This window comes from Lepisma saccharinum, chromosome 1 (assembly GCF_977018435.1).
Source record: "Lepisma saccharinum chromosome 1, izLepSacc3.1, whole genome shotgun sequence".
NCBI classification, from domain to species: domain Eukaryota; kingdom Metazoa; phylum Arthropoda; class Insecta; order Zygentoma; family Lepismatidae; genus Lepisma; species Lepisma saccharinum.
This window is the reverse complement of record NC_139229.1, coordinates 190,403,945-190,427,141: the sequence shown is the minus strand read 5'-3', so window position 1 is coordinate 190,427,141 and position 23,197 is coordinate 190,403,945. Positions and strand designations below refer to the sequence as shown.

Below are 23,197 nucleotides of genomic sequence, written 5' to 3'. Positions count from 1 at the left end.
TATGTCTACATATATTCTGAAGAATTTTTAACTGATAATTTGAGCATTGGTATCATATGTAAGTAACAGTTCCGAAATTGGGATCTCTTCGGTTTGAAATAGTGTGACAGGAACATATAAATGGGAGTCAAGTAGAACTAGCCGAGGATAGAGAAAATCAAATATACAGTAAGCCTAAAAATGCATAAACTCAATAATGATGTACGTTTTGCTTCATTTAGGTTAATACGTACAATGCTATGAAAGAAAACACTGAATTTTTACTTTGTAAAAATGCTTCAGTTTGCACAGTTCTTTTTATGTTGCAGGTACAGTGAAGGATAAAATATTTGTCTCTTCAGAAAATGAAGTCAAAGGTTACACAAAGAAAGGAAAACTTTTTTTGGACTTTGACACTAACCTGACTGAGGAAATAAAATCAATGTAAGTGTGCATTTTCAACCATTTTCATTTGAACTTTTTTAATTTCTTTTTTTAAATTGCTTAATTAAAATGTATACTAGATGATGATTGTTTTCTAATTAAATTTGCCTCCCCGAGGGCGCAGTTGTAGCATCATCGCCTTGTAATCAATGTATTCGATACCCAGTGGAGGCTTATAATGGTTCGAATCCCACTTTAAACTGTAGGTCCAGTCCCGATAAAGTGGACTTGAACAACAATTCGATTTGATTCAAATTAGATTTGATTCTAATTAAATATGCTATGCAGTGCTACTAAAATCAAAACCTGATTTTCTAGACCTGATGCTGCTACTTCTTCTTCTCAAGTGGCCCCAATTGTTCACACAATGTTGGAGCAACACTCATATGATATTTTGGGTCTCCCACTGTAGGATCAAACCTAGACCACATTCATCAAAGACAAATGAGGATGATTCCTGCTGGTATAAATAATGACAATGGAGTGGATAAAATAACTCATAAATAAATGTCTCACCTGAGATTTTAACCGAGAACCACTGAATTCACACAGTGCACCATAGTAGGATGATATTTGTATGTCGACAGTAAATTGCAGACACTCCTATTACTTGTACATATGTCCCCATGTCTTTATTCCTCTTCTATGTTGTTAAGACTGCATTGGGAAAATTTCCAGTCATTGCACTTGAATGTAATTAATGTGTGTCAGCAGTTGAAGTAGTGTTGTTGTATTGTAATTCTAATTCTTGAAATTGTATTTCTTAATTGTATTTTCAAGAATATTTACGAAACAGTAATTTTGAAGTTAATTGATGAAGTAAATATAGAGAACAAGGGTTTTGATTATTAAATAAAATATACGTATTTCTTGCCTGGAAGTGAAAATTCAGCTTAATGAAATAAAAGGGGTCTCCCCTGGTGGAGTGGTTAACACATTGCCATTCATCAATATCATCACTAGTGAATGGATTTCTAGGACCATACCTTTCTTTTTTTTTTGCTACATCCTAGATGCATGCTATTCAGATATATCTGTGTTTCATGTACACAGCACCCCTCTACTGAAATTCTATGGGACCTAAAAATGCCTAAATGAACTATAAATTCCTACAAATGCCTAAAAGCTCAATTTTGACTTGTAAAATGCCTTTTAAACCTTTCGCTTAACTTCAAAACTATATTTTATCAAGAACGACCGTTAATTTCCACCAGAAAGGTTTGAGACCCTTGAATCTTGAGACCTTGAATGAATCCTAGCAGCAAAAGAAGCAAAGCAACAGCATGGGGTGTCAACGCCTGGGCAAATTTCAGCCATCTTCCAGTCTGCATCATGAAATTGGAAAAATGTGGAGCGAACTGATTGGATGAGGCATTCTCTGTTGTTATATGCTGTATTTCCCAGGCAATTACAGGGACTGTACATGTAGCATACCAAACAAACATGCAGGCTGTTTTGTTTGAAATCCTAGTTTAAAAAAATCATCCAGTTAAAACAGGGCCAACATTATTCACTGTCTCCAACAGTGTAACAGCGTGGGAAGATTCCAAGAATACTTCTGTCTGATTGGCTTTTTCGAGTGCCTGCTGTGGCAAGTAGGAAAGGCAACCCTGCAAGTGACCAATCACGTCATCTATTTTCCCCTTTGACACAACAGTTAGGTGAAAGGGGGGGGGGGGTTGCACCAGCAGGAACTACAACTGCCCTAGTATAGACGCTGTTCATCAAGGAGAGAAGACCACTGCGAACTTGCTTGAGGTTTGGGTTTTGAGGTTAAGTTTTTTAGTACACTTTATGCACAGATAGACTAATCGGGACTTGACCTACAGTTTAAAGTGGGATCCGAAACACTATGTGCCTAAAACAGATATCGAAACTGTGACCTCTTTGTTACAAGGCAACGACGTTACCACTTCACCTCAGGGAGCCCAAAACCTGCCTTGGGAATCGGCAGCAGTTGCGTTTATGAAGTTTCCATCAATATCTTCCTGCGGCGTGGAGAGCAGGTTCTTCACGGACATTCTGGGTTGTAACAATCACATAGAAAGTTAATGAGATTGTTACAACCCGGAAGTGTCCGTGACTGTACAAGAGCCCACTCACGGATGATTGGAAAAACTTCACCATGGAGAACATTGAAAAGCATATGGTGGTGAGGTATTTCAAAATACGACAAAGTTTTTACAAATTGTATATTTTTTATAATCAAAGAATAGTATTAATTACCCTAAAAATAGTAACATTTGTATACAAATTGCATCTAAAACTGGTTATTTCATAAAATTATTATTAATTAATGATCATGCCTATTAATTTATTATAAGCACCTAAAAGTCGTAATGTGGAGTTTATAAAGTCTTAAATCCTTCTTTTTTAGCACCTAAAAATCCATTCCCTAATCATCACTAATTCCCATCTTTGCAATTAGCCAAAAGTGGCAGAAAAGCAAAGTAAAATATACCAAATCATGAATATATATGCACTCCTGGTTGATAGCCTGAGACAATCTTTTCATCAAACCAAATAAATCAATCAAAATAAAAGTTTTTAACACGTTCCCTACCAGGCTATTTTCACCATTCCTTCCTCCTGCACCAAAGTGATTAATGGACTCTATTTCGCAAATTCGCAAATTTTGCTTTTTTTTACCTGTAAAAAATAGAACCGCCAAAATAGTTTTATGTGCACTTGATTCCCGTGCCTTGTCGGTCATGCCTTATGTGCATCATTGTTATATTTGTGATCAACGGTAAGCTAGGGAAACAAGGTGCAAGCCACAAGGTCATAATGACCAACATGGTGTGATTGGTGTGTGCCAGTTTCGGTCGTTAAAACCAATGTGGTGAAATCTACAACAAACCAAGCATCCTTATTTTGATAGTGTGAGTAAAGAAACACTCGTTTACAATGAAGCAAAATACTATCTTTTTCCACAGAACTAACTTGGCCTCTTTCATTCCCCGAACATGGAGTGTATGCTTGTTATTGGGGAGGAACATTTAATTTTGAAGTGACAGCTGCAAATTCTTTACTTTTTATCTGGTTTTATTTTTTGTTACAGGCATGTCAGTGGAAGTGATTTACTTGTTTGTGGAGATTATGTATATAACCATTACAACGATTGCCAGGACACAAACTACTACCTGTGCAGTGATGTAGTAAAAGATGTTATTGCCCTTCCTGCTGAAAAAGTAAGCATGTAAGAAAGTGCCTGACTTTAAGGACTATTTTGTCACATAGTAGGAAGTTACAAATGGAAACTAATTGAAGTAGTATGTGTGTGGCTGTTAAAAATTTATTTGGATATCACATTATTGTTATTATTATTATTTAGGCATATTGATATATATCCATGCACCCCAACACCCCCATATTTTTACAAAATACATGATTTATGGTCATTTTGCAACTATATTTTGCCATTATAACACCTAAATCCATATTTATCCCCACCCTTGAAATTGAGGATTGTGGATAACCCCTGTTTATACACACATGCATATATATAATTTGGGAAATAAGAATCCATGCTGAGTATAAATCCCAACCTTTTGGATATATAGAATCATAAGAAAGAAAATGTATTATTTTTAGAGGTTCCATGTATAAAACTGAAATCCAATTATGGTAGCAATGCAGTGTTTGAAGTGGAAGGGGCGTCTCCCCGCTGCTAGGAAAATTTTCACAAAGCATTCCCCAACTGCCTCACTGTCACGATGTTAAACCATAGGAGCATCTTTTCTGCTAGCCCTAAGAATCTACGGCATCGACCAAACATCCCCAATTTCTACTTTAAGTGCTGTAACAATGAAATACGTAATTGCAAAACACCAAAGGAACTTATATAAATAATGAGTTTTCAGTGCATGGATCATGTAATTTAAATATCAGTTTCAGAAATAAATGTGATCTTTTCTTGATATAACTTTATCTTGCATGTGCATGTTTTAAAAAGTTCAGAGGTTGTTCTGTACTTTTTTCAAGCATTATCATCATCATTTGGTATTTTTCAAAACATTCTTCATACAGATGCTGCAGATGAGAAATCACACTGAGCTTCTCACAATTTAACATTTAGCATATTTGAATTTTTGTATTACATTTCTATCGTGTTTCCTGCTATAGGGTATTCTCCAACTACCCACCTCCCTCCTGACCATCCATTAAACCATGGAACTCAATAAAAAAAATAATTTAAAATGTGAGTGTTAGTAAAAGTACATGTTGATTTGTACTCATCATGTTTCTCTCACTCTTTCCACCAGACCCGCTCATTAGTACCAGTTTTAGCATGCGAGGATAGAATGCTTCGTGTTCTCAAAGGATCTGATGTCTTGCATAACATAGAAGTACCAAGTGCTCCAAGTGTGTTGCATCTTTTCTACAATGACGGAGGTGAGAGCGGAGAAGATATTCTTTATGGAACTGCTGATGGAAAGATTGGCCTAGTACAAATAGGAAGGTAGGATTAGAGTTTTCTCTGGTAATGGTAATTTTACTCTGTTAAGTAGAGTTTAATGATCTAGTGAATTCTGCCAAAACGAACAGTATTCATCAGATCAGTATCAACAAAAATGGACAAGGTATTAGCCCATACTGTATTTGACTCTTTGCAACATAGAGCCTGATGAAAATAAACTACTACTGCTGTTATGTTAGGAATGTTCATACATGTGATACTGATAGACTACCTATATATAATGTACATGCTATTTTCCACTCTTTAACCACAAGGTATGATTTTGCAACAAACTATAAAAAACATGTATTATGTTAGATGTGCATTATTTTGTGCTCTTAGATGCATTGTTAAACATATGTAAATACTTTTTGTAACATACATTTCTTGGTATTATCACACTTGCCAAAAAAAAGTAGGGGGATTCTGTAGATTGGGAAAATTGTTGACCGATACAATAAAGTACTAAATCATCAGCCCCTCCTGTAGTTATGCATCCAGTGTGTAAATATTTAACCCTTAAACACATAGCATTACCATATGGTAATGCTCAACATTTGCACACTTTCGTGCTAGAAGCTTGTCTATTGAGTGTTTAGGCAAACCTAGTGCCAGAAGTCGCTGTATGAAGCATAAAGCTTGTGTTTGAGACCATTAGTTTCGGTCCAGGTAACGGCATTGTTGTGAGAGGATGTATTTGTTTTGACCTTCGATTTTTTTTATTCAAAATGTCATTCATACGCTGGAAAGTAAATATAGTGTTTTTATCTGATTGTCTTTCATTATGGAGTTCTGAATGTTTTCAGCATTTAGTAAACATATGTAATTTAAAACTTATGATGTTTTCTGTTGAAGAATAAAATAAGATTTGGTTACAAAGCCTGCCTGGTGCTTGCAAAGCTTCCTTGGGTACCTCTTTTGTTTTGCTATCTATCAAGGCAAGAGTATAAGATGATTCCACTGACAATTAAGACAAATTTAGAAAGAGTGCAGCCCCTCTTATCCATATGCTACATGAATTTCCGAGTCAAGAATTCTCTCAGCTTGAATTTGGATGGAAATCGGGCAAAACTATATGACATCATTTCATATTGCACCTAAGGGAGCTTGGCAGCCCATTACAAGACAATGGAAGGTTTTGAAAGATGTGGTGTATGCTGGTGGTCCACCAGCATTGTTCGCATTGGACATGTCAGATATGTGGTTGGACTTTGCGTTCCATGTTTCATACGTTTCCATGATAGGCGCCTCCTCGATGGATCCCACTTTAAATTGTAGGCCCAGTCCCGATTAGCTATTCTGTGCCTAAGGTGGACTTAAAACTTCAATTCAACTCAACTCAAAGTTTCTATGACAAGTGAATATTCAAGAGTGGTAAAACAATATGTGAATATAGAGTAATCATTATGTACTAAATAGTGTATCATGCCGTAGGCATGACTCAAACCCAGGATGTCATAAATAAATAAGCTAATCATGTTATGAAAAGGAGTCCCGCTGAAGCGTTGGAAACGAGCTTCTTAAAAGCAAATCACCCCAACGACCTTCAGCGTAGTTGGAAAAACATAAACTCCACTGACATGGCATTAGGCTGGCAGAATATGAAAATCAGTAAATCAGCGTTTATGTTCGGAAATTGCCATTGGCAAGGGACGCTCAAAGCCTGCGAATCTACTGATCAAAAAGTTCGAATTTCATTTAAATAGCTCGAGAGAATATTTCTCCTCCCAGTTGTTATCTGAAATTTATCACATGCACAATCGTGCCTCGGAGTTATACTAGCAGTTGTATGAAGAAAGTTATGGCATGAATAGTTGTTGCCTCTGACTTAAAGTTGGATTACCGAACGATACAACAAGAGTTACAGCGAGGAGTAGTGCACTATCAAAAGGGAGTGTTTCATCAGTGTTCATCTACGAATCAGCGAATCGATCTTCACATCGAGTTCTACAGGTAACGAACGTTCCTATATCCTTGTCTATCATTCTCTCACACCCCTGCCAGACCAGTCAACTGAAGTGTTTAAATCTAATCGTAAGTGTTGTTCTTATTTCACGGGGCAAGCCCCTTGCTTGGTTGAGTGTTGACGTTGCTCTTCAGAGCTGTACCCCCGTCCTCCCTCTTACAATACACCTCTCGCAGCATATAATCTTCGAATATCAGGCTCTCACATAGCCTATCTACGATCCCCTAAATCTAAACAACAGGGTGTTTAGATGTGGTGGAGATGCAGGGTACTTTTCTTTCATCCATTCCCCTCGCGAAATGCATGACCAATTTTTCGTGGTTATTTTTTTTCCCCTGAATTATGCTTAACACTTTCCGGTCGGGAATCGTATGTGATGCAAGCAGAGTAAAACACCCATTCCGGTCGCCAATCAGCTAGGATACGATCGCTATATTTTCATTGCGTTTACATTTATTTGCCTGAATGGCAAGGAGAAAGACAAGATGGAATTCCATGTTCTCGAGGTTCTTACCCCCACCGCACAGCAGATGTTTGACAGGCCAGTGAAAATGATTTAAAACGGCCACTAACGACTGGGGGAACCGACGTGCCAATACCCCCAGTTGTTAAATGTCTCTCCGTTCAGACATTCCCAAATGCAGAGTTGATCTATATTAACATATTGCAGGCAGGTAAACCCTATAAATTCATCCTTGATACTGGTTCTATGATTTCTGCCATTGGTTCCAAGGATGTTCCGTCAGTGCAAAACGTTTTCAGATTGACACTCTTATACAGGGTGTGACGAAAACACCCCTTGCAGTTAAGGAGATCGCTCTGTTAACCTTTTCTATAGATGGATTTACATTCCGCCATCCCTTTAGGGTTCTTCCAAATTTTGAACAGGGCGCTATTCTGGGAAACTATTTTTTAACTAATCTGAGGGCTAACTTGGACTTCAATACAAATCGTCTCACTTTATATCGCTTTGGATTTCCTGTGAAATCTAATCTTAAAGTTACTACCCTTAGAGCTTTTGACGTGTCTGCAAAAATGGTGCACATGATACAGGCTAATCTGTCTCCCGAATTTGTCGTGGCATGGATGATAAGGGTGAAACCTCATTCTCACCTTTGCATTCCCGTTCAATTGGTGAACGAGATCATCGACACCCACACGTTATTGGAACCGGACTTGACTTTTCAAAATCAAACTGGTTTGTTGATTCCGCGAGCCACTTTAAATGGACAGACAAACCTACTCTGGATTTGCAATCCATTGACGCATAAAATTACAATTCCCAAAGGACAGAGTTTTGGCTCTGCTGAAGCATGGGTAAGCCTGGCCACAGCCGACCAGACCGAGGAATGTACACGTGACATCGCTGGGGTATCTTCCGCCCCAGCTCATGTAAACATCACGAAAGAAACCGAAGATGCAAGTCCGGCATGACCGGTCGATCGACATAAGTCCAGACCTAGTGCCCGTTCAGAAACAACAATTATTGCAGCTCTTAAATAAATATTCCCACGTTTTTTCTTGGTCCGAGACTGACGTCGGTCGCACTACAAATTACATACACCGGATCCGTCTAAAGGACGATATTGTTTTCCAGTCACTGCCATATCCGGTGCCCATTCATTTAAGGACAGAAATGAATGAACAAATTGATTCCCTTTTGAGGCAAGGGATCATCCGGGAATCTACATCCCCTTACAACTCGCCTGTGATTCTCGTGCGTAAAAATAACGGGAAATACTGCATTGTTCAGGATCTTAGGGTAGAGAACTCAAACACTGTCTTTGACGCAATTGTGATGAATGATTTCAATTAAACGCTTTATCAAATGGGCAGTAAACTCTTCTATTGTAATCTTAATTTACACCAGTCTTACTTTCAGTTGCCACTTTCAGAAGAAAGCAAGCCGTATACGGCATTCGTGCCCGGTAAAGAGCTCCTTTTGCTCAGAAAATGTGAGATTGTACATTGGATCTATAATATTTGTATTATTTAAAGAATAACCAAATTTTGAAAGTAATTTTTAGATTAATTAAAAAATTTCCAAGTTTTCAAAAATAAATCAATTTGTGGGAGTGAACGCATAGCGTTACCATATGGTAACGGCATATTTCGAAACAGGAGAATGCATTTCTCAAAAAATGATTTAAAATTGCTTATTAGTACATAACAACAGATATTAGACTAAAATCAAGAAAAAAAATGACAAAAAATAATTCATGCATTTAAGTGTTAATTGCAATGTGGCACATTATTTCATAGTTCTATAAGACAATTATAAAGAACATAAAGAAAATTTCAACATTATGTAAGTAACAGAATATATATTTTTCTGTTACCATCCAGAACTGGTCCTACTCACAAGTGGTTACTGGAAAGTGGAAAACACCATGGAGGAGTTCTTTGTCTCGACAATTATGATATCACTGGAGATGGAATAAGAGACCTTCTGGTTGGAAGAGATGATGGATCCATAGAAGTTTACACCTATGATGATGGAGAAGATGGACAACCAACATTAAGATTCAACTATGTGAGTGCTGTGTCTAGGTTAGATGGTAATAAAACATCAAAGTTATAAACGTGTACAAATAAAATCGCAGATAACAAGATGGCAGAATTTAGCATAAAATTACAGGCTATTTATAAATACATCAAATCAGTAATTTTACCAATAAACCGACACTCCTACATTTGGTATTTACAGTGGAACCTCATTTTCATGCCTTTTTCAGGGAACAGAGGTGAAAAAAAATTAAAAGTGAGAAAATGGAAACTCCTTGAAAATTTTATAACAATTTTGTAACATTTGAAGATTGAATGTATACTATGGGAAAATCAGTGGAGTGCGGTGACCATTTAGATAGCCGAAGCACTGAATATATAATTTTTAAGTAAATAATAGTAAATCAAGGGGCAGGCTTGCCTCGATAAAAATCACAGCTAGTAATAGTTTAAATCAAAAGAATAAATATCAGATAAAAATCACAACTGATAATAGATTAAATTAAAAGAATAGATATTGAAATAATTAGATATAATATCAATTTTACTATAAGCAAAATTCTGTAGAAAATAACTAGTTTCTGGCTTTCAATTCACCCTTGACACTTCGGCAGATCACCTCTGCAAGATTAACGGAATTGAAATTCCATCCTTCTCCCCTGGGAAGCAAATTTGTTAACCACCCCCTCAAAGAACTGTTCCTTCTTTCTGAGTTCTCCTAGTAGGCGAGCTTCAATTGAAATAATTCCAAGATGAGACAGTCTCTCTTCTCCAGTAGAATTTCGAGAGTAACTTCTGATTCTCTTCAGCGCTGAAAACGACCTTTCTACTGAAGACGTACTCACAGGAATTGTACACAGTAATGACACTAACATATTAAACTGCTGAAAACTTTTGCTTAGCATTGAATTAGTGCTCAGTAGTTTTGTAAAACGCATGGTTTTATTTCTAAACTCTTCAGTACTGTACCCTACAGTCAGCTCATTTTTCAATCGAATGGCATCGAAGAACTTTCCATATGCCTCTAAGAGACTTTGAAAGCTGCTTTCGGGGAACTGGTTAGAATATTGTCCATAGTTTTCATGTGACAACAAATTTAAGAACATAAGTTTAGAATAATCTTGAAACCTCAAATCCAAGTTGTTATCAATGTTATCAAACACTTCGCAATAGATGTGTTTATAGTTTATATTTTTCCTCTTCGAAGGCTCTCCTACTTGAGACACCCATTCACAGTCGTCACGTAATGCAGCTCTAGAGTGCATACTAACTCCCTGTCCGATGCTAGCTTAATTTGTAGCAGAAATACACTGATGCTTCGGCTCAACCTCAGTGCAGGCCTACAGGAGCTGGTATTTGTTCTGGGTGTAGCGAAATAATGGATCGGTTTTATCTAGATATTATTGAATAATTGTGTGATTATAATGACATAATATATTGTTACGTTATTTCATTCCGAAGCAATGCTTTCGTAGCTTACATTGTATGCACGTCACTGGGGAAAATGTAAAATGCAGGAGCATGAAATCAGGCTTCCACTCTATTCATTTGATAGAATTTATTCTTAGAATAAAATTGCTTTACTTTTTAATGACTGCATATAATTTCAAACTTATTAATTTACTATTGATGGTAAGTATTGTTGATACTCACATGTTCCAGTGGTTCGAACTTATTATTTTAAATTTGTACATTTGTACAAGGTGTACAACTTTGCTTTCGCCGTTTTTCCCCAAGAATATGACGCTCTAATGAAAAACATTGCTTACCCAGGCATTATTCAAAGTATTGTCCATCGCTGGCCACTACTTTCTCCCATCTTTTGGGCAGCGTACGAATGTCGCATCTAAAAAATTGTTCATCGTTGGAGGCGATCCACGAATCGATCCACTTTTTTACTTCTTCATAAGATCGGAAATGTTGGTCAGCCAGTTCATGAACCATTGATCTAAACAGGTGATAATCAGAGGGAGCGATGTCTGGAGAATAAGGCGGGTGGGGTAGGACGTCCCATCTTAATGTTTCCAAGTACGTTTTCACCACTTTGGCAATATGGGGTCGTGCGTTGTCATGCTGCAAAATCACTTTGTTGTGCCTCTCGCTGTATTGCGGCCATTTGTCCTTCAATGCTCGGCTCAAACACATTAATTGCGTTCGATAACGAGCACCTGTGATTGTTTCACTTGGTTTTAACAGCTCAGTACACAACGCCGAGCTGGTCCCACCAAATGCAGAGCATGATCTTGGAGCCATGAATATTCGGTTTGGCCGTCGACGTGGAAGCATGGCCGGGATATCCCCATGATTTTTTGCATTTTGGAGAGCATTTGATGAGCCTCAGCCACAGTTTTCTTCATATTGAAACAAAACAGTAGATCCTCCCGCAAATGGCGAGAATTTGGCTCGTACCCTGACATTTTCAATCGCGAACAACTTCACGATGCACACACTACTCGACTAATGTTTGAATGGGGTTATCTTGACAGAGGTCCAAGCTAACTGTGTGACGTCTGCGATCTGCTTCTTTCGACCGCTACTTCCTGTTGTTGCCACCTGGCGGAAAACGGCGGAAGCAAAGTTGTACACCTTGTATGTGTATGTTAATTTAAATATTTTGCATCACATTCATATTTGTAATATTGAAAATATCAGTATATGATGACTAAAACACAAATCTCTCAAATCAATATGTAGTAAATTAACAATTCCTTCTGCTTATTATAATATTTTAATATGCAGTATGCGACTGCCAAGCCTGGGTTATTCAGTAGAAACCTTTTTTTTAAAAAAATCCCCTTACATTGTATTTTCACAGAAGTTGAATTATTTCCCACAAGGTTATGAACCAAGTTGGCATTTCATATACCTGACAAAATATTCTGACTCTAGAAAGGTATTGTACGATGTAGATATTAGCATTTGAATTCAGTGATTCCAATACATCAAAATCTGTATTTATTGAGAATGAATTAATTGTTTTATTTTATTGTTTATAAGATCAAAGATGTCCAATTGCAAGTTGTTTACTTTTTAAAATTTCATTTTTGAATGTTTATTTGTTGAATAATGAAAATGCGATTGAAAGATTAATCATGAAAAAGGCAACGGGTGGGGAGTAACATCCAAAACTAAAATAGATAATGTGGAAGAAAAGAATTCATCATCCTCAGAATTTAGTTTTCTCAACATACTGCCTCTTATTGTCACTATGACATTCACTCATATAAATTTCTCAGAAATCGGAAACCACTTGTCTTGTTTTCTTTTACTGAATTTCAGGTGTGTAATGAAAGTATTACTTCAATTCAAGGAGGAGTTGTTGGAAATGCTGGTTATGATGAAATTGTTGCTACAACATACACTGGTGAGTGTTCTTCTGTAGTTATATTCATAATTGGTGTGTATTACTCACAGTTGACAAATATTAAAAAAAAACATTTCTATTATGCAAACACAATAAAAATATCAAATAAAAGGTCACTACTTCTTCAGGCCATTTTAGTCATGTGTCACTACCATGTGTTCATAAGAGCAAACATTATTGTTTTATTTATTATTATTATTACCTTTTATTTGATATTTTTATTTTGTTTTCATAATAGAATTTTTATTTAATATTCTTCTGTAGTTGATTTTTCTTTATTTATGACAGTTTAGTTTGTTCGTTTGTCATTTTTGAGTATGAAAAGCATGATATTACTAGGATTTCCAATGATTTGGAAATCCTTTAAGTATCAGGCAAGTCAATCCTTGGAAAATTCAAATACTTTCATAAAAATGTTCAAATAACTGCAGTCAAATACTATTAGATTTCATTGTTAGACATGTGGTGAATATGATATATATATATATATATATATATATATATATATATATATATATATATATATATATCAATATTATTATTATAACTATTATTATTATTACTATTGATTTACTTTGTTTCACTTTGCTTCTTGTGCCACTTTGGCTAATTTGCGAAGATTGGGATAATGAAATTGATGAATGGACACTCACAAACCAAACATCCAACCCCAAGCTGGGATTCGAAGCTGGGACCAACATTATTATTATTATTATTAGTAGTAGTAGTAGTATTAGTGGTAATGGCAGTAACAAAGATGTTATTACCCTTGTAAATTATGCAAAAAAGGGGGTAGAAGTTGGTGCTAAAGTATTTGTGTTTGAACAAAAGATTTGAATTATTTTTTCAACACGTTCAATTTGACATTAATAATGGAAAACAAGCACACAAACTATTTTTGATAGAAAGAAAGTGTTTGATAAATGCATTGTAAATATAATTCTTTTTTTGCATTAACATGTATAACTTTCATGCACGATATATGTTTCACATATATGCAACATGGAGTGACGCGGACACTAAATTGGCACGTATTCAAAGTTTCTTTAATACATATTTTATACAATATATATTATTTAAATACATTACACAACCAATTAATCCATCTCACAATAAACCAATAGCAAAAATTACATAAATTGTATCTCAAATGTGCACACTCCCTTTCCTCAAAAGAATTGTTCATGCATTTAAAATAAGATCAATTGAGACAAGTCTTATTTCTCTGTCTGGGAATTTACAATGCAATACAGAGAAGAATGACACATTGCGAGCGAAGCTAGCAAGAAAATGTTTGGACCCAATTTTTTTGCAGGCTGAAATCAATATTGATTTAATAGGGTGCAAATAATTTCACGTGACGCCAATGCATTCTCTCGTTTACAACTATTGTGCCTCCCCGATGGTTTAGTGGTAACATCGTCACCTTGTGATCAAGGGGTCCCGGGTTCGATACCCGGTGGAGGCACAGTGGTTCGGATCCCACTTTAAACTGTAGGTCCGGTTCCGATAGCCTTTCTTGTGTAAAGTGGACTTAAAACCACAAATCAATCAGTCAATTTTAAAACTTATTTTCATTTAGATCGTTCATTTACCAGGCCTGACTTCCACTGCCCCTACCTATGGTTCTGAACTTGATAAGACCAAGAAAAGTAGGCATTGCAAGCGAAGCAAGCAAGAAAATCTTACGAAAAGTATTTTTATTTGCATAAAATTTGAAGTTGTGGGTGGTAATTGCCCCCTGCAAGTACATTTGGCCATCAATGTTTGCCCCCCCCCCTGTAGTTGAGCCACTGACCACAAAACAACATTGGAACTACCCTCACCTAGTCTTTGCCCTTTTCTTGGGTACATGCCTGACATTGTCATGTGTGAATGGATATTTAATTAATCTGAAGGAGTCTTGCAGGTGCTTTTGAGCAACACATCAATGTGAAGAAATTGTTACGAGTCTCTACATACATACACACACACACACACACACACTTGTTTTTACACACACACACTTTTTTTTTTTAAATTGACAAATTTGGCACTCTTCAGCACAGAAGTGATTCCTCATTTCAGCACAAATAGCAATAATAAATTGTATCCACAACTGCAAGCATATAACACAATGTTCTTGTGATCGGAACGTCAAGGCACAGAGCTGCAATGGATGTAGCACATGAAGTTCTTGGTCAAACTGGGAAAACCCAAATATTTTTCCTTAAGATGCTAATGGAATGTTGTGATATTACAAAATATTTTAGTGTGTTCTTTCTATAAGTTAAATCTCAATATGCATTTCATTCAGATTGCATGTTAGTTTTCAAAGTAGAATGTGAGTAAAGTTATCCCAATTGTTATTCAAGTAAGATGTTTAGTAGTAGCCAAAACACAAGAATTTATCAAAATCTTGAAATTTCTTTCATGAAAATGTGGACACCAGTGTAAGCCTTTGATGGTAAACTGATTAATAAGCCTATAGAAGTTCGACTTGATATCTGATTTTTCTATTTTGTCTGTTAAATAGGGTGGTTTTTTGGCATGACAACTGAAGTGATTGATAAACAAGTTGGTATGGAGTCAGGAATGAGTACAATTTCACAAGAAGCAAGGCAGAAGATTTTTCGATTGAGGTAAGCATATTGCTGCCCCAGTAGCGAAGCGTAGTCTTACGAAGGAGGCAAGCAATGTTTCAGTACAACAAAACATGTAGTACAACGACATGCCGAGGGGAAAGATTCAAGGTTTATAGCCTCATTTACCCAGTCGCCGGATTTGTCAAAATATCGTAATAAAGTGACTGTACTAAAAATAAACCATATGATCCGCAAACGTCACATTTACTTTTTAAAAAAATCCAGGTAACGTTATTCATATGATATTAAACATTTTGCATATGCGAACTTTCCGCATACGACTAAAGGGAGACGGAATTTCTTACTTACTTATTAGTACCTTTATTTGTTCATTATTATTTAATATGGTCAAACGGTGACCAAACCGATTTAGATAAAAAAAAATGGGAATCATTTGTTTATTTTACGCTGCATGATGTAATTTAGTATTTTTGGGCACCCTAAAAACCGCATTGGAGTAACTTAAACACTAAATAAAAAGTTAAACAGAAACAATAAAAAATTCATTTCAAAGCAAAGAAACACATGCATAGACGATGTACTCACCACAATAAATTTCAAACTCTTGGTGTTGGTAGACCCCCTTCCACGATTTTCATTTTAACACTTATCTCTCTCGAGCTAAACGAAGCAATTTTCAATTGCTCAATAATACACCCGCACTTCACATCAACCGTTCCTAAATACGCGTTCATTCCGATAAATTCACAGCACAAAACACGAAGCAACAAACACTCACACTATCCCACGCGCTTTCCACAACTGCAAATGCAAGCATCCACACAAGATCACTTTGAAAATCTCTGAAACAACAGAAAGTGATACCAACCTATTTCCTTAATTTTATCCGTCACAAAGGAAAGATATATCAGTTTGGAGATAAAAATTACGCGGAGGAATCAGAATCATTTCAGCAGAACGAGTATGTACATTAATATTTAAGTAATAAAGTGTCATTCAATGGCGTGCCCGGGGCGAAGGGGGGGGGGGTGGATGGTAGACATAACCCCCTTTTGGCCCAGTATATCTAAGAAGAAACGTGAAAGGAAGGAAAAGATGACAAAATGGGGACCATAAAAAGACCCTGGGAACACCACTTGCGTCATAATAATAGAACTTAAAACATATTCGGGCCTCCCCGATGGCGCAGTGGTAGTGTCGTCACCTTGTAATCAAGGGGTTCCGGGTTCGATACCCGGTGGAGGCACAAGTGTTTCAGATCCCATTTTAAACTGTAGTTCCAGTCCCGATTAGCCTTACTGTGCATAAAGTGGACTTAAAACAACAAATCAATCAATCAATCATTAAAACATATTCTTGTGCTCATAATATGCAGAATGTATACGATTTACTTCTATGCCATGTACAAATATCAGTAGATAGTTCTTTCTCAGATAGCTTTATTTTCACCCCAAGTTTTATTCAAAAGCAGTCAATTTATTGATTGTAAAATTTGTGAAAGAGCTCACTTGAATTACTGCGTAAATAATTTGGCAGTTGCAAACACTGGTAGCGGTCAACACTTCTGGCGTAATTTGAGCTGGACCGACCAGGAAGTAGGGTGCAGGACCAAGGTCCGTCCAATCTTCCCTCCCTCCCTGAGAAAACTCTTCACGGGGGTGCAGAAATTCCACTGCCCCAACTCCCAATGTCAACTTTTTTTACGCGTTTTACATTTCGCGAAATCTAAAATAATTTGTAATATAATATGATATATATGGAATTTAGAACAGTGATAATAACTTCTTTTAGTTATTTTATGACTAACAATTATTATTATATTTGCGATCTTGTTTACGTGTTCATGAAGACAAATATTCGTTACTAGTTTTTGCTGGCAACGTACCCATAGATGAATCCTTCTGCTTTCGGTTGAACTCGGCTATTTTCGGGAATCACGCAAGCTCGGAAAGCACAGCTTTTTGTAGAAGCTTTGTGGACGGGTTCCACCAGAATTTCACGCTTCGCCATGTGACTCCTTCGGAGGCCTTATTTTCCCGCAGAACGGCTGCAAGCATTGAGGCTGGTGCTTGCTACAGAGCTGCTGGGGGAGTTTGCGGCCGCATTTTTTCGCGAAATCGAGTGCGATGGAAACTAAATACGGTTAGAACATTAAGTACATTAAATGATATTCGAATTATGCAAGCAGTGCTTGCATTGCTTGTACTATATCTTCGCCTCTGTGCTGCCCTGTATAGAAGAAACTATGTTTGTGGTACTTTTGCATGTAAGTTAATATTGCTATTGACCAAGAGCAGAAAGGTTCTTGGTAGAGCATACATAAAATACCAAACAGCAGTCCACCCCATGCTCAGTTCTTCACGCAGAAGCAGTGATGTGCACTGAGAAGTAGTGAGACCAGCAGTGATAGATCAATTCATCTCACAACCCTTCTTATTTTCTGATCGCAATATTGTCAATCTTTTCAAAGCTAGAGTTCATATGGGACACTCTTTTTCACGTGCTTCTGATTCCTGGCTGCAATCTGACAGTCTGGAAGGAGCTGCTCCTCCAGTTACCTTCTTAAGCACTTGTCTGGTTTCAGGCAAAGAATGCCACAGAAAGGAAAAAGGATAATTTATATTTCCACTTCCCATTCCCTCACCTCCAACCCACCAGTTGCTGCTGTAGCTGTGGTTTCAGGTAGTCCAATCTATCACTGATAGGGGGTTAGTTTTTCTCAATTCCCTTTCATTTTATCATAGGATCTCGCGGGAGTAATTGCAATAATTTTACCACAAATTTTGCACAATATACCATATTTGCCACACTTTTTACCTTTAAAAATAGGTCTGAAAAGCAAGGTGCATCTTATACGCCGATACTTTTAATTACCTTCATTTCTGGAAAAAATTTCTTTTCTGATGATTAGATGTGTGACGAAGATGATTAAAATGTTTTCTTTACTAGTTAGATTAAGTAAGTTATTTGCTGAAAGTACAGTTTAGATACTATAAATTAATTTTAAATTCAGTTAAAGAATCTTTTTCCTAAAAAATATGTACTAAAAAGAGGCAATTGATTGGGAGACAAATCTATGGTAAATAAAAACTGAGGAGAGCGGTAAATAAAATGTTAGATAGTATATACCAGCGGTGGAAAAAAAAATTGGCACACACTTTTTTATATGAGAGGAAACAGCATACAAAAGAGCTATAAATTGATAAACTACTTCATTTTTATATACTGTACACATACACAAGTACTTAGCTGTCCAACCAAAAAGAAAACATCAACACAAAATCACTTCATTTCTAAATTGCATATTCGGGGGAAGAAAGGAATGCAGCTTGACAGGAAGCGAAGATTTTGAACTGAGATTATGTTCATGAGAAATCCCAATTTGCAGCATCTTCCTGATTTGATCGAAGATAAAACGTTCTTCTGCTGCAAGTGGTAGGAAACTTTAGGCAAACGTTTCGTTACAAATCGACAGTTTGCGTGCACAACCTCGATTGCCGGTTTTTGCATGTTTTCTAATTAATTTGATGATATTTCACGGTTATTTCGCAAAAAAGCGTTCATTTCGTGGAAAAGCACACATTTCACATTACTTTGCGAATAAAACTCATGCATATTTCATCATTGGGAGTGTAGTTACGTGCAGAATGTTCAAAATAGCATCTTTTTTTACACATTTCGCGATTTCGCGCCTTGCGAAAATTCAATGTCCCTAGCAATTGATAAGCTTGGATTTGAAACAAACTCTGGTTGCATTAGTGTATGTTTTGTTGGCTGGGATGGAGGCAGTATCATGTCACTGCATTGTTTACATGGGACTTTTTCCATGCAATACAAGTTGTTTTTTCCTTAATGTGTGTGTATTCATCATTTTGAAATCGGTGAGAATAATTATCACATTGCAACACTGAAGCATGTAAATTTATTAGTTTTTGTCTAAGATCCTTAGAAATTATGTATGGCACTTCTTACATCATAGCATATCCAGAGATGAGATTGGCAACCACTAGAGTTTGCATACTCTACTGGGTACTCAACTCAACGATGATATACAGTGGAACCACGATTTTACGTTCCCGGATTTTATATTTTCCTGCATTATAGATTCAATCTTGTTGGTTCTAACATAGCAGAATGTTGTAAACTTTTCCTGTTTTACATTTTCCCATGTTTTAAGTTTTTCCATCTTGGTCAGAAAAACGTAAAATCGAGGTTCTGCTGTATGGCTGTTGCCTCGGCCCTACTATGTATTATTTTTTGTGAAATTAATTACTGCAATATTTGTTTGTAAAAATTGAAATTACGTATATTCTTTATTTCCAGAGGTGAAATTGATGAACTGGAACAGAAAGTCACCAAAGAGAGAGAAAGGTACCAAGCATCCACACAAGGAAGATCAGATGGGTTCTCAGCCATTCCATTCCTCTCAATCAATGATAAAGTATGTGGTGTTAATGTTTAATCTTTGTAACTTGTATAGTCTGTGCATTTTCCAATGTATATTTAGGGATGGGACAGATTAACCTATTTGAATCAGGCAATAGAAACATATCAGTAAAGATAGCAATAATTTTGCCTATCCAATATTTCTATAAATAGTCTCTAATTACAGTCGGGACGTGCTAGCAAGCGGCGTGGAACCACTCACTCTGGTAGTGACGCACTGTTGCTGGATTGACCTACTTCAGGATTTTCGCGAGCCCACAGAAACATGAGGAAGGCTGAACTACTGCAGCTCCTTATGTTACACAAACCCCAGTTCCCCATATATCGAATAGACAAGCTTGCAGAAGAAGCGGGACATACAGTATTCTGTCTCCCGCCTTATCATTGTATGTACAATGCAATCGAACTTATTTGGGCACAGGTCAAAGGGCTGGTAGCACAGAGGAACACTTTGCCACCTTTTACACCGTCTAAAATTTTGCAATTGACAGAACAAGCAGTGGCGTAGCGGCCACACCCGTAATGCAGGGAGGGGACCTTCCGAAGTGTAGGGCCCCCGCAATGTTCTCTCTCTCTGTGCTCCTGAAATTGTACATAATCCCAGAAATTCAACAGATAGTGTCGCTTATTTAATAATGGATTTACGAAACAGAAATCTGGTTTCCAGTAACATGTATGACAACGGCTGTGATAATAAGCATATTGTCTCACCCACAGGGGTCTTGACGTGTGGGTCTCCTCCGAAATGCAGAATGAACTTACTTGCTCACAGATGGCAGAAAGTATCACTAATCTCATACCTTTATAGTTACTCAGTTTTGTCGTAAACGTAGTAAAGAGTAGTGTAGTGGAGTGTAGTTCGGTTGTGAATCCAGTAGAATGATTCAATTGCTCAACCAGTCGATGCCTTATCGATCAAACTCAATAATGCACGACCTTTTACCAGTAATATTATTTTTACACGTGATATTTAAAGTGTAACTTCACACCAAATATTTTCAAGTCGGCCCCAAGCCTCAATATGAAAATCAAATAAGATCTGATAATTTTCCCACATTGTTCACAGCCGTTACTTCAAAGGGACCCAAAAATTCAGCAGGAAGTGTATTATTCGAGACAGTAGCCCCTCTTCTGCCATGTTTGAGTTAAATGTCACCGTTATTTGGGAGGATTTTGTGAAGTTCATTTTTCTTACATATTGAAATTTTGTGGACATTTCAGTCGAATCAGTTCTTTTCCAGTGTGTTACGATTTTGTGATCTACAGTGCTGAAAGTGAAAATTCCTAGCTGCGAATTTCCTTGTTCGAGTGTAGGGATAGAAGGAAGGGTCCTTGTATGGATAGACTTCAAGACAATGCAGTAGTTGGAGGAGGATACTTATGCAAATTTTCCTAGCTTTATGGTTTTTTTCTTAGCTCGGGGGGGGGGGGGGCAGGGTAGCATCCCTTTTGGCCCCCCATACACATAGTTCGAGCACTGATGATCTATTAATAAAACTGTTCTTCTTTCATGAAAAAGTCCTTAAGAAATTTCAGTGGTCCATCTTATAAAAATGGCATCGTTGAAATTGTGAATAATAATATTGAGGTCCACTTACACCGTGTCCTTGTGGCAACAACCTCTTGGGGGTCCAGTCCTTCCAATCGGTATTTCATTGAGTGACAAATTTTCAGTGAATAGAGAGAGTTCCATCACCACTTTATTATCTGTCTCTCAAGACTGAATTCCACTACCATTCCCTCGTAGCAGACAATCTAGAGGTCCAGTTCAACCCCCATAACTGAAATGATAAGTTTGCTTGAGTATATTACTTACTACAAAGCCTACAATGTGAGCGACTCTTACGTTGAATCTTGGCCTGTCGCAGCCAGAGGATGGATTTTGGGGCTGAAGGTGCATCCACCTCAAAGTCCGAAAAAGGAGTGTTTACTATCCATTAAACAATTCCCCCAAAACAGTATATTTTAAAAATATCTGTGCATTATATGTAACCTATTTTTTACAAAATGTTTCAAGCAAAAAATACAAGGGATCACGAACAAAATATTCGGCTGTGTGCCGCTGCGCTGAAGTAAGAGAAAATGTTTCAGATATTTATCAGAGATTCAGACCATCCCGACTTAGTTTCGAGAAGCTACCAAACTGATACATAAATCGATAAGAAAAAATGGGAAGGCAGACTATTTAGGGTAAAAGTTAATTTATATTATGAACAGATTTGCACATTCTTTATACCATGTATACCATTAATACACCAGAGTATGTTCTCTGAATTGTCAATTTCAGCAGGTATGCAGTGCATAATGACCACATAGTGACCACCATGGTTGGCATGACAACAAGAAATGCTGCCAGAACATTAATATGAATAATATCAGTGTGAATAACACATGACTGATGTAAAAATACAAACAGAAGGCAATTATTTACATAAATTCCAGTTTTGGCATGAACTACCCACTGACGTTGTTGTTTTTTCTGGCTTCATGTTGTCATTTGAGGAGCTCAACGGCTGAGGAGGCAGAAGAACCAAGAGAAGTAAGACCTCTTAAAAAAACCTTGGTCATCTGGCTACGGATGGTAGCACCTTGTAAGGACCCCTAGCCAGGGTTACGGCGAAGACCTCAACGGCATCTGTGGCAGAGATGGCGGAAGAGGCAACCCACCCTCTTGGGAGAAGAGGAAAACCACTGCCTTGTGGAGAGGGGAGGGATCCCAAAGGCTAGGAGAAAGAAATCTCTGAAGTAAAACCAGGGGCAGGATGGGCTCTGGAGCTGTAGTTAAAGCAACCAACCTAGGGGATGGAAACCCCAAAATCAAATAACCTGGCCCTCCAGGTTGGGGGTTGGGTGTCAGGCTAAGAACCCCACCCTGTAAAAGATCACTATTGTTGAGAAGCCAAGAGATAAGCACCAAATTGATTTAAATGTTATATGACAAGGCAAGAAAATGGACAAGGATTTGGTGGTGGCAACGTGGAATGTGAGAAGTTTACATAGGGCAGGGAAGTTAAAACAACTAAAAATTGAAATGGAGAATTACAAAGTGAATGTAGTGGCAATTCAAGAAATATGCTGGAACGGAAAAAGGGTTATGGATACCAGTAGCTTCACACTATTCTATAGTGGACACACAAGCAATACCTTTGATACAGGTTTCTTAGTAAACAAAAAATATAAACAGCCAGTAATAAATTTTGAAGCTGTGGATGAAAGATTGTGTGTATTAAGGGTTAAAGGGAAATTCAACAATATGACAGTAGTGTGTGTTCATGCCCCTACAGAAGATAAAGAGGAAAATGTGAAGGACACCTTCTACGACAAGCTGAATCAAGTATATACAGATACCTGCACATGATGCAAAGATTATAATTGGAGACTTTAATGCTAAGATAGGGAAAGAAGAAAACTATGGACCAACCATAGGAAAACATAGCCTGCATGAAGTA

General features: G+C 37.1%; 1 protein-coding gene across 1 annotated transcript in view; it reads left to right on the top strand.

The window, feature by feature from the left end:
• LOC145977804 (BBSome complex member BBS7-like) overlaps positions 1-23,197 on the top strand; it is a 62,264-nt gene that overhangs the window by 16,395 nt on the left and 22,672 nt on the right. Inside the window, exons 4-10 of the mRNA XM_083110105.1 lie at positions 309-423; positions 3,485-3,614; positions 4,689-4,885; positions 9,195-9,381; positions 12,633-12,717; positions 15,233-15,338; positions 19,626-19,743. Of these exons, the coding sequence (XP_082966231.1) occupies positions 309-423; positions 3,485-3,614; positions 4,689-4,885; positions 9,195-9,381; positions 12,633-12,717; positions 15,233-15,338; positions 19,626-19,743 (938 nt within the window). The remainder of the gene's footprint in view (positions 1-308; positions 424-3,484; positions 3,615-4,688; positions 4,886-9,194; positions 9,382-12,632; positions 12,718-15,232; positions 15,339-19,625; positions 19,744-23,197) is intronic.